Below are 15,422 nucleotides of genomic sequence, written 5' to 3' on the forward strand. Positions count from 1 at the left end.
TAAGAATTAGCCCTGCTGATTTCCATATCTGTGGATTTCCATCCCAGATGGCTTTAGGACAGGCCACTGTGGTCTGGTGCATCCTGTCCTGAAAGGAGTGAGGGGCGTTCACCTGCCAGTAAAAAAAGCAATACAGGGTATCCAATGGACACAGAGTTAAAAACATACTAAGTTTCAGTTTGTAATTGTCAGCAGTATTGTTGGCTAATGGCACAGAAAAATTAAGGAATTACTTCTATAAGGAACTAAAGAGAGTTCAGTCTCCCAATTTATAAATTAAACATTTATTTTACATGTATAAACCAATAATATTTTTACCAGGTCAGCACTTAATTTTACTCAGGCAAACAGAAGTCTGATTTCTGAAGTTTTATACTTTTCCTTCCTTTCTTCCACAAATGTTTTAGTGCCAATGCCCACTATGTGTTGCAGCTCCTCTCAGTGTCTGTGAGGAGGCAGACCAAGGCCCTGCTGCTGTGGAGCTTGTATTCAGATGAGGGAGACTAGCCCTAAACAAATAAATGCAAGCATCAGTCAGGAGGGTCAAGGGAGGCCTCCCTTGGGAATGCAATGAGCAGAGACCTGGGTGAGTCATGAGGGAGTGAGCCATGCAGATACCCAAGGAAGAGCCTCTAAGCATGGGAAATAGTAAGTGCAGAAGTCTCAGACAAGAACAGATTTAGCATGTGAAGGATGGGGGAAAAGGCCAGAGTGGCTGGAGTGGACTGAGCAAGACTTGTAGTGGCAGGAATTGAGAAATTGAGAGCTGGGCAAGATCATACATAATCTTGAAGCCCATGGTAAAGAGCTTGAGTTTTATTCTTGGTGTGATGGCAAGCCTTGGAAAGTATTCAGCATAGGGTCGTATTCCTTAGGATTTGCTTTAGTTCTAAAGCAAAATGAGAGAAAAAGTGGCTTAAACAAGGTAGTTTCTGTCAGACAGGGATACAGTGCATGGCATTGGTACATGTGACCTCTGTGCTCATGGTCCAAGAGCACATCTGCATTACATCCCTTAAGGGCGAGCCCTGGAAGTACAACTTATTTCAAACCACAAACCAGAGCTGACCAAGGCCAAAACCTAGATGCAAAGTGTTGTATCCCAAATGCGAGCAGAAAATCAAATAGAGACCTGTGGAGTGCACTTAGATGGTACTTTATTTTTACCTGCGCAGGGGAGAACTCCCAGGGTGCCCGTTAAGGCTGCAAAGGGGAGTCTCGCCAAACGCTCACAGACTAGCTCTTTTATAGAACGTGAAGCAAGCCAGCAAGCTACAGAAGCGGGAGTTGCGGTTATCTCTGCATAGCTCTGGGGTCAGGAGGAACTTTTGCCTGTCTCCTGTTGATAAGCTTATTTCGGCTGACGTTGTTTCTCTTCCTTATCCATTCTAGTGACCTTCAAGAGGTTTTCTGCTTAGCAATGCTTATAATTGCCTAGCCCTCTTTTCTAGCTCTCAACATTCCCCCATTTCCTTGTTGGCACTTATGAGTCAAATCCTTGAATCATCTTCTTCATGGGGAAGGATACTGTAGGGCTGGGCCAATACTATCAGCTTGACAGTCTCTATCCTTTCTTTAATAAAAGACGTAAGCTTATTAATGATGATGGGGCCACAGGTTAAACAGAGGAGTATAATTAATAAAGGCCTACTAATGGAGGAAATCAGGGTAGTCAGCTATGGGGACATCTTATAGATTCCTGCGTACCACGTTGGTTCTTCCGGCTGTTCTCGTTCTTTTAGTCTCTGGGTTAAGACCTTAATACTATCTCTAATTATCCCTGAATGATTGGTATAAAAGCAACAAGTTTCTCCTAATGCTGCACATAATCCTTCTTGCCTTAAGAACAATAAATCTAATCCTCTTGGATTTTGGAGAGCTACCTCTGCTAAGGAGTCTACCTGTCTTTCTCAATAAGCTACCTGATCTTGCGGCAGAGATATGTCCGTAGAGAAAGTCTGCGAAAGCTGCCTTAACTCTAATTCTCCCTGAATGAGGGCTGCGGCACTGAGTGCGGTGGATCCTAAGAGCCCAACAGTGGCTACTATGGGTATAAGAAGGGGAGATCTCTTCTCCCTAGTCCTAGAGGGGAGAACAAAATCTGGGTTTCCTGCATAGATACACTTGGGGAATTATGTACCCAGTTACACGAAACTCTGGATAAGAAATTGGTGGCAAACAACGGTACACCTTGAGTTCTGGACCCCATTACAAATCCCTTCTTGGGGCCCTCCTCTTGGCTGCACCCTGCTTCAATCCTTCCTTTCAGATATATAACCCCTTTATAATTATATAAAGGACAATGGACGAAGGTCTCGTCTTCTTGTAACTGCTTCCGGCTGGACATGTATGTTGTCCTACCTAACCTTGGGTCAGGGGTGCCCTGAAAGGGGGTGCAGCACGGAGGGAGTCCTTTCCTGTAAGGGGAAGGACCTTACAGAATCCAAGTCAGTTGGCTGTCACTGTGAAGTTGCAGGCTCGGTGTCCAAAGGCTGGCATTACTGGACAGTTGGCATCCTCGTGGTATTCTGGAGGTGACAGATTTGGCAAGAGAGTTGGAAGGCACAATTAAATCATAATCACTGAATAACAAAGGCAGGCACCTAGGTAAAGAATGGCTTATCTGGAGGAAGGTGTATGAGACATGCTACACCTATCCAAAACCCTTGTGGCTCACTACACTTCACTCGGGCTGAGGGGAATATATCAGGATTTCCCTCCTTTCAGATCTCTGGGCCCTTTCTGTCTTGGCTATTAGGACAGAAAAGGGAAGATAAGCTCTGAAGTGAAGCCCACAGTCCGCCCGAACCCTTTACCAACCCAACCACCTAGTTTAACCAAACTAGTTGAGTCTCAGGGGGCGATGATGAAGGTGGGCTCCTTAAGTGAGGCCTATATTGCAATCAATTCTCTCAGGTAATGAGGTCATAGGCATATGTGCTATGAAAACAGAAGGAAGAACACACAGGTTAATTCACTCAACAAACCCCAAACCAATCTCTGTGCCTGCAAGACTGTCTTTTGGGAAGATATGCAGTTGCAAGGCCCCTTGCTGCAATGACATCTAACAATGACAATTTGACAGGTCCTTCGTGCCTGCAAATTGAACATCTTTGGTGATATTACAAACCCAGTTTCAACTTTCAAATGAAAGCAGACTTTTTTTTTACATTTAAATTTTTATTGTTATTCAATTACAGTTGTATGCCTTTTCTCCCCATCCCTCCACCCCACCCCAGCTGAACCCACCTCCCTCCCCCACCTCCACCCTCCCCCTTGGTCTTGTCCATGTGTCCTTTATAGTAGTTCCTGTAATCCCCTCTTCCCACTGTCTCCCCCGCCACCCCCCCCCCCGGCTATTGTTAGATTGTTCTTAACTTCAATGTCTCTGGTTATATTTTTTTTGCTTTTTTCTTCTATTGCTTATGTTCCAGTTAAAGGTGAGATCATATGGTATTTGTCCCTCACCGCCTGGCTTATTTCACTTAGCATAATGCTCTCCAGTTTCATCCATGCTGAAAACAGACTTTTAAGACAGTTAGCTGCATGATTCCAATATCCAATACTGAGCATTGTGATTTTCCTTAGACCATGATTTTTCTCCTTAAGATCACCCTCATTGTTATTAAAGCGACTACTTTGGGTACAACTTTTAATTCTGCCTGTTTGTTTGCATAAACACACCAAGAGCAGCCTGGATCACCTATGATCTTTAAGTTCGCTTCACTGGAACTCACTCGGGGAACCTTTAGACTGACTTTTTAGTCCGCCCCTCGGGGCACAGAAGCAGAGCCACACATCTGCCACCTGGCTTTGCCTGTACCAGTTGTTTCACTTAAATCCTTGAGGCTTCCGTTGTGCCTACAGGTTCCTTTTTAGCCATCTTTCAGGAAAGCAACCTTCGTTCCTTCCCTTGAAAGACTGCCATGAACCGCACAATCAACCAAGGTACCAGGTGTCTTCTTGTGGGCTTTTGCTAGCTTCGCAAGTCAATCCCAGTTCCTCAGGGCTTGCTGGTGACAACCAGAACCCAGACATGCCTCCTTCAGGTGTGACATTCCAGTCAAAGTATCGGTTAACAAACCACCATTAATGACTGGTCTTAGTGGATTTATGCAGAGAAACCTTACGTCATCACTCACTCCTTCAGAATGCCAAGTTCTGGAGGGATCATCAGGTAGGGAGAAAAATACCAAGTGCAAAGGAAAATCCTTTTCCTTCTGATATCCACTAAGATTGCATCTCTATGCCTTATACCTTCTATTACTGGCCCTACATACTTTCTTTCCAAAACTTTCACAAACTTTTATATCCTTTTACACACCTTCTTACAAACCCTCTTCTATCTTTACAGCTTCCCACAGACCTTCTGCAACATCTACCAACCTTCTGTATCCTTTCATACACCTTCATTTACATATCTTGCACTTTCCCTTGTTCACTTTCCTACAGAGTGTGAAGTTTTAACTGTGCCTGGAATCTTTAATTTTCTTTTCAGAGCAGATACAGAGCAAAATCTAAAACACAGACAGAGTTCTATAAGAACAGTACACAGGTAGAAGCATCCTCTTGCACCAGTGTGTCCACTGGGGCCTCTGCAGAGACATGCCGTTCAGGTCCGGTCTCTTGGCAGAGACATGCTCCTTTTGCCTCAGGCTGAAACACACATTAGGCCCAAATGACCCTTCCTGGGTCCCGAGTGGCAAAGGCATTCTCTCCAACCCGTTACAGGCGACCTTCGCTAGGTCTTCAGGTGACCGTAACTAGGTCTTCAGATACAGGGGGTTTCTGATCAGAAACGGAAGCAAAATGAAACCATATTCCCATAAAACCAGAAAACAAGTAGTTGAGGTTTCCTTTCCTCTAGGTTTAAAACTTTCACAACCTTTCTACATATTTTTGCCTATCTAGATTTAACTACAGTTTACTTTTGATCCCTGCTCCTTTCCCACCCTGGGAAGGACTGTACTTAAACTCAGTAGTTAAACTCAGTACGTGGCAGCCAAAAGTCCCTACCAGTACAGGGATCTTCTACTCAAAGTCCCTAGATATGCAGGGACATCCTGCAGCTCTCTGAAGATTAGACCTTGCAAACGCCCTATCAACTCCGCCCTCTGGGCTGAAGTTCCTTTTGGCAGGGCTTGCTGCCAAATGACTTCAGTTTCTGTGGTTACCGCAGGCCCTGCGTACCCCTGCCCTTCCCTAATGAAACTACTGCCATCCGAGAACAAAGTGAGCTCTGGATTTTTGTATGCCTCATCCCGCAAGTGTGGGCGCATGCCTGTGACCCACTCTAATATTTCACGGCAGCTATGCATGATGGTTGGATCAGGGGCTGGCAGCAGGGTGGCTGGATTCAGGGCTGCGCTTTTCAGGAACTGGACTGCTGGGGGATTCTGGTGTTTCTAATTATACAGATCACTAGTGGAGAAAGGAACATATATCAACCGAGGGGGTGCTCCGGCAGGGGCATCTGGTCCCAGCGGTGCCTCATGGAGTGGCAGAAGCACCGGAGGTGCTGGGGGTACTGGAGCCTCCTCCCCTTATCTAGTTCCCCCTCGGGTGTGAGGAGGGCTCACGAGTGTCCCTCCCTCCTCTGGCTGGGTAGAATGCGGCACTTCCCTCCTAGGGTAGGGAGGGAGCGCATTCAAAGGGTCTAACATATCCTCCCCAGGACCTGGTGGTGGGGGGTAGAATTTAGGCACCCTCCACTCTTGTGGCGCGGAGGGCTCCGGGAATTTCTTTTGTTTTCCTCTTCCTGTGGCTAACAGAACCATTCTTCCGCGGGAGGCACTCCTTCTTAGACATTTCTGAATATAGCCTGGCTTGTCTGTGGCTATGTCTACCCACACATCGATGTAAACCATCTGATTGGGGTGTGGGGCTCTATAAACTGTGGCCCGAACTGCAAACAATACAGGGAGGTTGAAAATCCCCTCTGCAGGCCATCCGACACCAAAAGTCGGCCACTCTAGTTGGCAAAGAGTCCGCAAGAACTCTGGATCGACCTGCACGCTCCCTTAGCCACGTGCACGGCGCTGGAAATCAGAAAAGTTATTCAAGATGCAGTCAAGGGGGGAGTTCGGGGTGGACTCCCGCTGTCCTATTTTCACAAGGGTTAGTTTCACGTAACTGAGACAAACACACAAAATGAGACAAACAGAAATGACAATTCACCTCGCCCGCCTGGCCTCTCTCGCGAGGACTTGGGTCTGTCTTAGCTAAGGCTGCCCGTGTAGAATTCGGGTTAAACTCCCAGCCATTATGCTGTATGACAGACCAAGGAACCGCAGATTAGGGCCCACGCACGCTCCGTAGGCTGATGCTGGTGGAGCCACAGACACAATCACACTCTCACTCCCACTACATTAATAACATACCTCCAACAACATAACACAGACAAACACGACGAGGCCGCGTGGCACAAAAACAAAACCTATATTAGGAAAGTGGCGTCCCACTATTTTCCGAACCTCTGGGTAGGCTACCGGCAGCATCCCGCCTACTAGCTCAGGGCAAACTCCGGAGAACCAAAACCAAAACCAAAAGAGGATCCTCACAACTTACTTACTTAGTTCGAACTGTCCACCCGGTCTCCGAAAGTCAAACTCCCAAAAGGGAGATCCCGCTGGGGCCTCCAAATGTTGTATCCCGAACACGAGCAGAAAATCAAATGGAGACGTGTGGAGTGTGCACTTAGATGGTACTTTATTTTTACCTGTGCAGGGGAGAACTCCCAGGGTGCCCATTAAGGCTGCAAAGGGGAGTCTCGCCGAACGCTCACAGGCTAGCTCTTTTATAGAGTGCGAAGCAAGCAAGCTACAGAAGCGGGAGTTGCGGTTATCTCTGCATAGCTCTGGGGTCAGGAGGAACTTTTGCCTGTCTCCTGTTGATAAGCTTATTTCGGCTGACGTTGTTTCTCTTCCTTATCCATTCTAGTGACCTTCAAGAGGTTTTCTGCTTGGCAATGCTTATAATTGTCTAGCCCTCTTTCCTAGCTCTCAACACAAAGGAGGTTGGGGAAAAGTGTGGTCATATCCAGATGGCCATGGCTCAGCTAAATATTCTATGGTTTTGGAAGAAGGGAGAATGGATTCCCATATGTGCGAATGTGCATGTGTGGGGGGAGCAACAAGTAGTTTCTATCATAGGAGTGATGTTGTTTTTAAAAGATCAGTAATTATAATGGTTCAGGTATGAGATGATGGTACCCTGGATTAGGTGCTGTAGCAGATGAGATTAGATCCTGGATATTTTAAAGATGGAGCTGATGGGATTTGTGAGTGGATGGGATGTGGGTTGTAAGGGAAAAAGAGAAGGATGACTGCTCTGAGGTAATTGGCCTGAGTGGCTGGGTTAATGAAAGTATCATTCACTAAGATGAAGAAGATGGAGAGGTATTGCTCTTGAGTTTGAAAGGTCAAAGGAGTGTGAGCAGCTTTATGAGACATCCAAGTTATACATCAAGCTAACAGACTTCAGATATGTTCAATCCTCATACCCTACAAAGTATACCTTCATTGGGAACTGAAAGGCCAATAAGTTTTAAGTTTTAGATGGAATTTAGAGCTGTGGTACTCCTTGGAGTTCTGTGCTGAATACAGTGGCATGGAAAGGCTTACAGCTGGCTGCCTTTCTTTTCCCACCACCAGCTACATCCTCCATCACAATGACTTTGGTGGGCACCCCAGTTTGAATGTCCAAGCTCCATCCTCTCTCAGCCTGGGCCATCCCTTGGGGTCTGTACATTGGTATCATGGTTTAGAGGGAAGGAAATATTCATACATGTGGCCTCAGGGCCAGCTAGGTGGGTAATTCTCGGGTCCCAGGTACCCAAAATGTGGTCTAAGAGTGGGTACATGGCTCCTTACCCACACTTGTGGTGAGGGATATGTCTGGCGGAGGTAGAAAGTGGGGCTTTCTTGAGCAGAGATTCAGGGCAGGGTCCTTTGTTAGGGTAGTTTCTGCAAGTACACATCAGTTGATGTGAGTCTAAAGCTTAGGGTTGTATAGGGCTGTTTTAAGAGTTTGGGAGTTGAGAACTGACCAAAAACAATGGAGCCATTCACAACTCCCAAGGTTTCAGTATCCTCCAATGGGCCATATAGGCTTTTCTTCCATAATTTTTTTAGTGTTTGTCATGTTACAATGAAAGCGAGTTTCCAACCAGATTCATCTACCTGTACAAAACTTAGGAGCAGACAGATACGAAAACAGTTAACATTGTAAGACTGATGAAATCCCAGCTCTCTGTCCATTAGGCCCTCTATGAAGTAGCTTATGTGAAAGGTTAGCATGAAGTAGATGTGACAATATTCTAGTATCAAAATTTAGCTAAGCTTTTGGTCAGGAGGCAGCCTAGGACTGGATGAAGACCTAGTGAACGTACTACTCCAAGGGGAAAGGACTCCTGAGCTCATGATGCTTGAACTCCTTCATGCAAAGGCAAAAGGACCCTAACAATATTTCTAGCCAATATTTTGGGATGAATATCCCAAACTGTTTCACCAACAAAGTATTTCTAGCACAGTTTAATGAAGATTTTAAGTAGCAGTATCTGAAGCTCCTAACAAGGGTCTTTCAAATGCTAACTGGCCATTTCTGATTAGAGTACTTCATAGTTTCCCTTCCATTAAAATTAATTGGCATGTGTATATCACTCTGTTGAAATATCTGAAAATAGGTGACAGATAATATGACAGGAATCATCAGCATTTATAGATGGTATTTAAAACCATAGGACTGGAATCACTTAGGGAAATAAATGAATTAAGAATCTGAGGATTGAACCCTTGGGCACCCAAACATTTGGAAGTCAGGAAAAAATGGTTCAGCTGAAAGACTGAAGAATAACTAATTAAAGAGAAGAAAATCACATACAAGTGACAAGAAATGGAGAATCATAAACCACATGAAATTCTGTGTCTATCTTGAGTAAGATGAAACCAGAGAAGAGCCCCTGGGACTTGGCATTGTGGAAGCCATTACTGTTAATCCCAGGTGTTAGTCAGTAGTGGAGGGGATGGAATTATGCCTGGAATGACTTGAGGTGAAAATAGGAACTGAGAAAATGGAGGCAGGAAGCAGAGACAATTCTCCCCTGGAGGTTTGCTGTAGAGAGGAGCAGAGAAATGAAGTAGGATGATGAGAGGCAGACATGAGTCCATGAGAAGTTTTTCTTTTTAAAGAGATGAGCATTGTTAGAGCACGTACGTGTGTTGATGGAAATGACCCAGGAGCAGATATTGGCAACACAGGTGGACAAATAATTAAAGGGCTATTTCTAGGAAACACATTAAAGCCATTTTTCACTGTGCTATTTTCACAGCTCCTTATTTGCTCAGTTCAACTATGATCTTAGGTAGAGCCACCCACTCAGATCAGAGTGTGTCAGTATGTCTATTCACACAGCCTTCCCTAAGGACTATCTTAAAAATCATCTCTGAAGGGTTGAGTGAGTTTAAATCAGGATGGTTGACGTCACTCCACCTAACTCTTTCTGCCAGGATTGCTAGATTTGGCCACATTTTACAGAGAAAACCGATTGAAAAAGCTCTGCCAGCAAACTATCAAGCAAGGAATCTGTGAGGAGAACGCCATTGCTCTACTCTCTGCTGCTGTGAAGTATGACGCTCAGGTAGGAAAAGCATTTTTTCAATTAGCCTACCTTCTGGAAAAAGTAGGTAGGTGTCTACTTTGTATCTCAAACTAAAATAAAGTCTTGGTAGATTAAATACTAAATATAAACACATAAAATAAAATATCAGCTAAAATATATTAGTATATGTTTATATAATATTAGGGTGTACCTCAAAGGCAGAAAATCATAAAGGAAAGGATTGATGGATTTAATTTCAAAAAGATGAGAAAAAACATTTATATGGTTCTGGCTGGGTGGCTTAGTTGGTTGGAGCATCATCCTATACACCAAAAGGTTGCAAGTTCCATCCCCACTCGGGGCATGTACGGTGGATGATGTTTCTTTCTTACATTAATGTCTCTCTCTTTCTCTCTCTACCCTCCCTTCCTCTCTCTGTAAAATCACTAAACATATTCTCAGGTGAGGATTAAAACCAACAACAACAACAAAAAATGTTATACACCAAAAAATACCACAGAGAAAATTAGAAAGTAAATGAGAACAACAAATTAAATATGGAAAGAATCTGAGCTTTCTACAAACATTGTATTAAAATCGTTTTGTTTCAAAAAAAAAAGAAAATTAGAAAGTAAATAATACACTGGGGAAATTTTCTGTAACATAGAATGAAGCTTATCATATTTAATGCATAGTTCTTTTAAAAAAATCTTTATTGTATTTTTTTCCATTACCACTTAGTCCCCTTACACCCCTCCACTCAGCAATCACCACACTGTTGTCCATGTCCATGAGTCCTTTTAATATATAGTTCTTCGAAACATGAGCAGTTTGACTAAGAAAAATGAATGAAATGGATTTATGAATAAATGAAAAATATAAATAAAAACACTTGTCCCATTGGGGAATGTTTTTAGAAATAATTCAGAACAGCAGGTGATCTAAACTGCTAATGAAAGTGCAAACTGATATAGTCACTCCGGGGTACAATTTGGTAAAATATGTAATAAACTGGGTTGGGGGGAGGAGGTGGAGGGATAGAGCAAAAAAAAAAAATTATGGACAAGGACAACAATGTGGTGATTGCTGTGGGAGGGCATTTGGGAAGGTAGAGGAGGGTATGGGGGGATAAATTGTGATGACTTGGGGTGCTGAACATACAACACAGGGTACGGATGGTGTGTGGTAGAATTGTGCACCGAAACTATGTAATTTTGTTAACCAGTGTCACCTCAATAGATTTCATAAAAAGGAAAACAAAACACATTTTTTAAAAAGACCTTTAAAAGATGTAATGTTTTAAGAAATTCATATACAGGAATTTGTCTTAAGGAAGTAATCATGGACTTGGACAAGGATTAACTTCAAAGATGTCTACGGCAGCATTGCTTATAATTTTGAAAAATTAGAAAAAGTCAATGTGAACCCTAGAGGATTGTTTAAACTATACAGAATGTTAACATGAAATTATACAGCAATTCAAGATATATCATTAACTACGATTCTATTTTTAAAAAGTGTATAAATAGCTGATTTAAAAAGACAGCTTCATTACCTATGAAGAAAAAAACTGAAAAATATACCGTATTTTGCTGTGTGTAATGCGCACCCATGTTTTTGTGAGCATTATACATGGGATTATTATACACATGGCATTTAATCATTATACCCAAGTATAATGCTCATCCTTCTTTTCCCCTCAAAAATTCGGGCAAAAAGTATGCATTATATATAGCAAAATACAGTAGTCAATAGTTATCTTTAGATGATGGGAGCATGGATGATTTTCATTTCCTTATCTTTGCTTGTTTTTTTTCTGAACTTTGTACAGTGACTACGTATTGTTTTGATAATAAAGGAAGAAAACCTGTCTTAGAGCTAAATCTTTACGAAACAGGCTATACTTCCTAGAGTCAAATTTTTTTTTGATATAAAGATATCCTCTCCTTTGGTTAAAAAAATAAAGGGACATTTTAGTGGTGGGTGGAAAAAAGGATAACCTTTTTTCTGCTTATATAAATAATAATGTGCTTATTAAAGAAAATTTGGAAAGGAAATGATTTATCAACCAGAGAACATAACATTTTCATGTAGCTCCTTCTGATCTTTCCCTAGATTACATTATATGTATCTCTAAATACTAAATTTTTTTACTTAACATTTAGAAAAGAAAATCTTACCCACCTAGAAACACTGACATTTATAAGCATAGTGAATGTCTGTTTTTCATCCAAGTAATGCTTTATTGAGCATATACAACATGCAAAATGCTTATGGCAAAAAAAAAATTATCATGCTGTTTCCTAGTTTGTTTAAGCCATTGTGATAATACTGTACTCTAGTGGGCTACCTCAGATAACAGAAAGGTGGGCACATAGTGTTTCCACCTGAACTAGGTCTTAATTTCCAAGACATTTTCATATTCCCTTATTTATATGAATTATTTGTATGGTTACTTTGCATCTGTCTGTTTTCTAAAAAGTAAGCTCCTTTAGGAATGGCAAGGACTTTGCTCACAACCAATTCCTTGTGCCTAGTATAGTGCCTGACACATCATTAAATGATGAATGTTCAACTTTGCCTATAGAAGCACTGTATTTTACTATAGCCCATCTAACTAATAGTTGCACCTAAATTATTATAACAGATTATAAGTTTTTATAAAGTACAATGTTTCTGCTATCTTGTTTCATTTCAGTGTGCTGTAGGCAAAAATGTGATTTCTAAAAATTTAAGCTAGAGTCCATAATTTTAAGTGGATATTGGTATACTCAGTATATATTAACACACATGTTTATGTATAGTCACAAGCTGTGATATCAAGTGGGTGTGTGGAATTTTGCCTGTTCTTTGACTTAGGGCTTACCTGGGACTGAGAGATGTTATACCGTGAGTATGAACCTAGCAGCCTACAAAAGTGTTTAGGGATGAAATAGATAAGTTTTCTTCATGTAGTTTTTTTCTTTACTTCAAACATACTGTGAATTTGATTGGCATGGTTATTATTGCTCTTTTGTCTGTTTTTTTCATCTCTAGCATTTGCTATTATCTACACATGTATGAAGAAGAAAAGATTGTAAGTGTGTACTGTGTACACATATGATTCCTTGGACATTATTCTGGGCTTTAGTTTTTATAAATTAGCTTCAGCTAATAGAGCATAAACTTTAAAAGTTGACCACCACTGGGCAGCACCTTGTGCTGTGTCAAGATGGCAGCACAGCCCAGGGCCAAAGACATACTGGAGTCTCTGCAGGCTGGTCTCACTTTAGCTCTAATTTGTCTGTGGCCAAAAAAGCATCCAGTCACCTTCATTCTGTCTCAAGTTTCCAGATCTAATCAAGAGAATTATTACAGGATTATTCTTTGGCTCAGAATGCATTAATTACAGTACGCCAAAAACACCAATCTGAGGAATTTCTCTTAGGAGAAAGTGAAGATTTCCTCAAAGCATTTTCCACTTAACATTACTGAAGGTAAGCAGGGTCTGATGAAATCCAATACTCTAATCTTTTGAGTTCTTGTAAAAGAAAAAGAGCAGTGGCCTGTTAATGACTTCAGAGAAGTGGTTTCCCAGCATTACTGTATTTTTATGACAACTTTTTTTCTCACAAACTCTTTACAGGTAGAAATATTTAAAGCCCCTAGGGGAATATAAAAAAGGAGTATTGTACTTTTAACAAATATTGAAAGTGGAATGAACAGTACAAATGCTCTCACTATAAAAGGTACAGTACATGTAGGTGCCTAACTCCAGCATTAGTTGGTATGGAGAAACTTGAATGTTTTACTCTGTTATTTACATTTTCCATAAGCATAGATTCATATTAGCTGTGTAGTTTTATAACTATTCTTTAGGTATTGCCGTACCAACATTTCTTCCTATTGGCTACCTAATCCTTTTCCTTTGCCTGTGTGTTTTGGGAATTTTCATTCTGTGTTGCATCATATTGGGTAATGTGAATTTATTAAAACATTTTTTTGTTCTTGTTCCTAGGATTTAGAAGAATTTTGCTTCAGGTTTTGTATAAACCATTTGACTGTAGTAACACAAACTTCCGGCTTTGCAGAAATGGACCATGATCTCCTGAAGAATTTTATCAGCAAAGCAAGCAGAGTTGGAGCCTTTAAAAATTGATCCTCACCTGCAGGAAATTTCTTTTAGCATTTTCTTTTGCCCTGCAACAGCCAGAGAATAACTTATTTTTAATAGTATTAATGGTATGCTACATTTGGCTCAATACTTATGTTCTGTCAAAAGGAGGGTGGTCAGTCTTCTCTATTGCTGAAGTCCAAAGTTGGTAAGAAGGTATTAAATGGTCTGCTCAGACATGACTAAGCTCCAGGGAAAAAAATTAAAATGTCTTATTATATTTACCATTTCCTCTTTCGAGTCACTTAAATTGGACACTTTTGGCGTATTGGTGTAAGCATATGCTATTCTGGCTAAATCTTCCATTACTCAACAGGCTGATAGCACATAGATAACTTGGCAAGGAATGCTGTCACCACCACACTGTCAACATCCAGCACAGTGCCTTGCATATAGTAGGCACTCAATTTATTACAAATCTTAAGTATGCCCTGAGAACAGCTTTATTTGTGGGATACTGGATGAAGGAATAATTAGCACAAAAACAAATTTAAAACAGCCTGTATCTATTAAGGTTCATATTCTTCTGGTGCATTGTTCTGAGAAGTAGTGGCTAATTTAGAGCATTAACTAGAATTCACAAAATACGCTGGCAAATGAATTGTCAAAGGCCCAAGGGCTAACTTTAATTTTCTGTTTACTCTGAGTTATTGATTTCTTGTATGGGATTACTGAATATGAAGTACTGTCTTTGAATGAATGTTATTTCTGGGCTCCTCTGCCTTACCTAATTGCATAATGTCCTTCGCTTTTTTGTGTTAAGAGAGATTTACCTCTGTAAATAAAAATGTTTATGTGTTTTTTGTCAGTTGGCTTTTATGTCACTTTAAATCAGGACTCTTAATCTGGTGCTATATAATTATAAACTACTAGCTGAAAAGGAACTAATACTTACATTTCATGTACAGCATTAAGAAGAATGAGATAAATTTATACTTTTTAGGTCACAACAAGTTACCCAACTGCAAAAGAGAAACTGTAACAAGATGTAGGATGTAGCATCAAATTCTCCTAATCTGTTTTACAATATGATATTGTGTAAAGAAAGCTCCTTTGGAACTAGAAACCTTGTTCTGGTGCTGAACTATTTGATAATAAAGTGCTTATTTGCAGATGAATTTTTTTCAATTATAGTTAACATTCAATGTTATTTTGTATTAGTTTCAGGTAATAGCATAGTGGTTAAACAATCACATATTTTATAAAGTGATCCCAAATTTCCAGTACGTACCTGGCTCCATACATACTTATTGCAATTTTATTGACTATCTTCCCTATGCTATACTTTACACCCACATGATACGTATTTTTTAATCCCAAAGAGGGATTATGTATATCTCTTAGATATCTCACATATATAACTCCATGTGATATGAACTTGTTTTTTAAAGCAGTTACTCAAATAAGATATCAGAGCAAAGCCCACTTAAAACATAAATAGTTATAAACAACTTATTATTCACATTATTGCCTGTGGCTACTCTTTCTTGGTGAGGTCACTTTTAAATCCCTTGTTCCTTTATCTGTTTTTGCAGACTTTATTTTGAGGAGCAAAGTAATCTGGATGCCTCTAAATCATAATTCTATTTTGGAATTACATAATCTTATTCAGTTATTTGTTATTTTAAATCAACTGTATCATATACCATTTGTTTTCATTCTTTGGAAGAT

The 15,422-nt window shown here is 40.8% G+C and overlaps 1 protein-coding gene across 5 annotated transcripts in view; it reads left to right on the forward strand.

The window, feature by feature from the left end:
• Positions 1-14,559, forward strand: part of RCBTB2 (RCC1 and BTB domain containing protein 2) — a 54,007-nt gene extending 39,448 nt beyond the window's left edge. For 4 of the 5 annotated variants that reach the window (XM_045202527.2, XM_045202532.2, XM_024569653.3 and 1 more), the window contains exons 11-12: positions 9,507-9,637; positions 13,596-14,559. In XM_045202527.2, coding sequence (XP_045058462.2) covers positions 9,507-9,637; positions 13,596-13,736 — 272 coding nt within the window. In that variant the 3' untranslated portion in view covers positions 13,737-14,559. Of the gene's footprint in view, positions 1-9,506; positions 9,638-12,955; positions 13,075-13,595 lie in introns of all 5 variants that reach the window. The other variant, XM_045202514.2, reaches the window with a different exon arrangement.
• The last annotated feature ends 863 nt before the right edge of the window (positions 14,560-15,422 follow it).

This window comes from Desmodus rotundus, chromosome 13 (assembly GCF_022682495.2).
Source record: "Desmodus rotundus isolate HL8 chromosome 13, HLdesRot8A.1, whole genome shotgun sequence".
Classification (NCBI taxonomy): domain Eukaryota; kingdom Metazoa; phylum Chordata; class Mammalia; order Chiroptera; family Phyllostomidae; genus Desmodus; species Desmodus rotundus.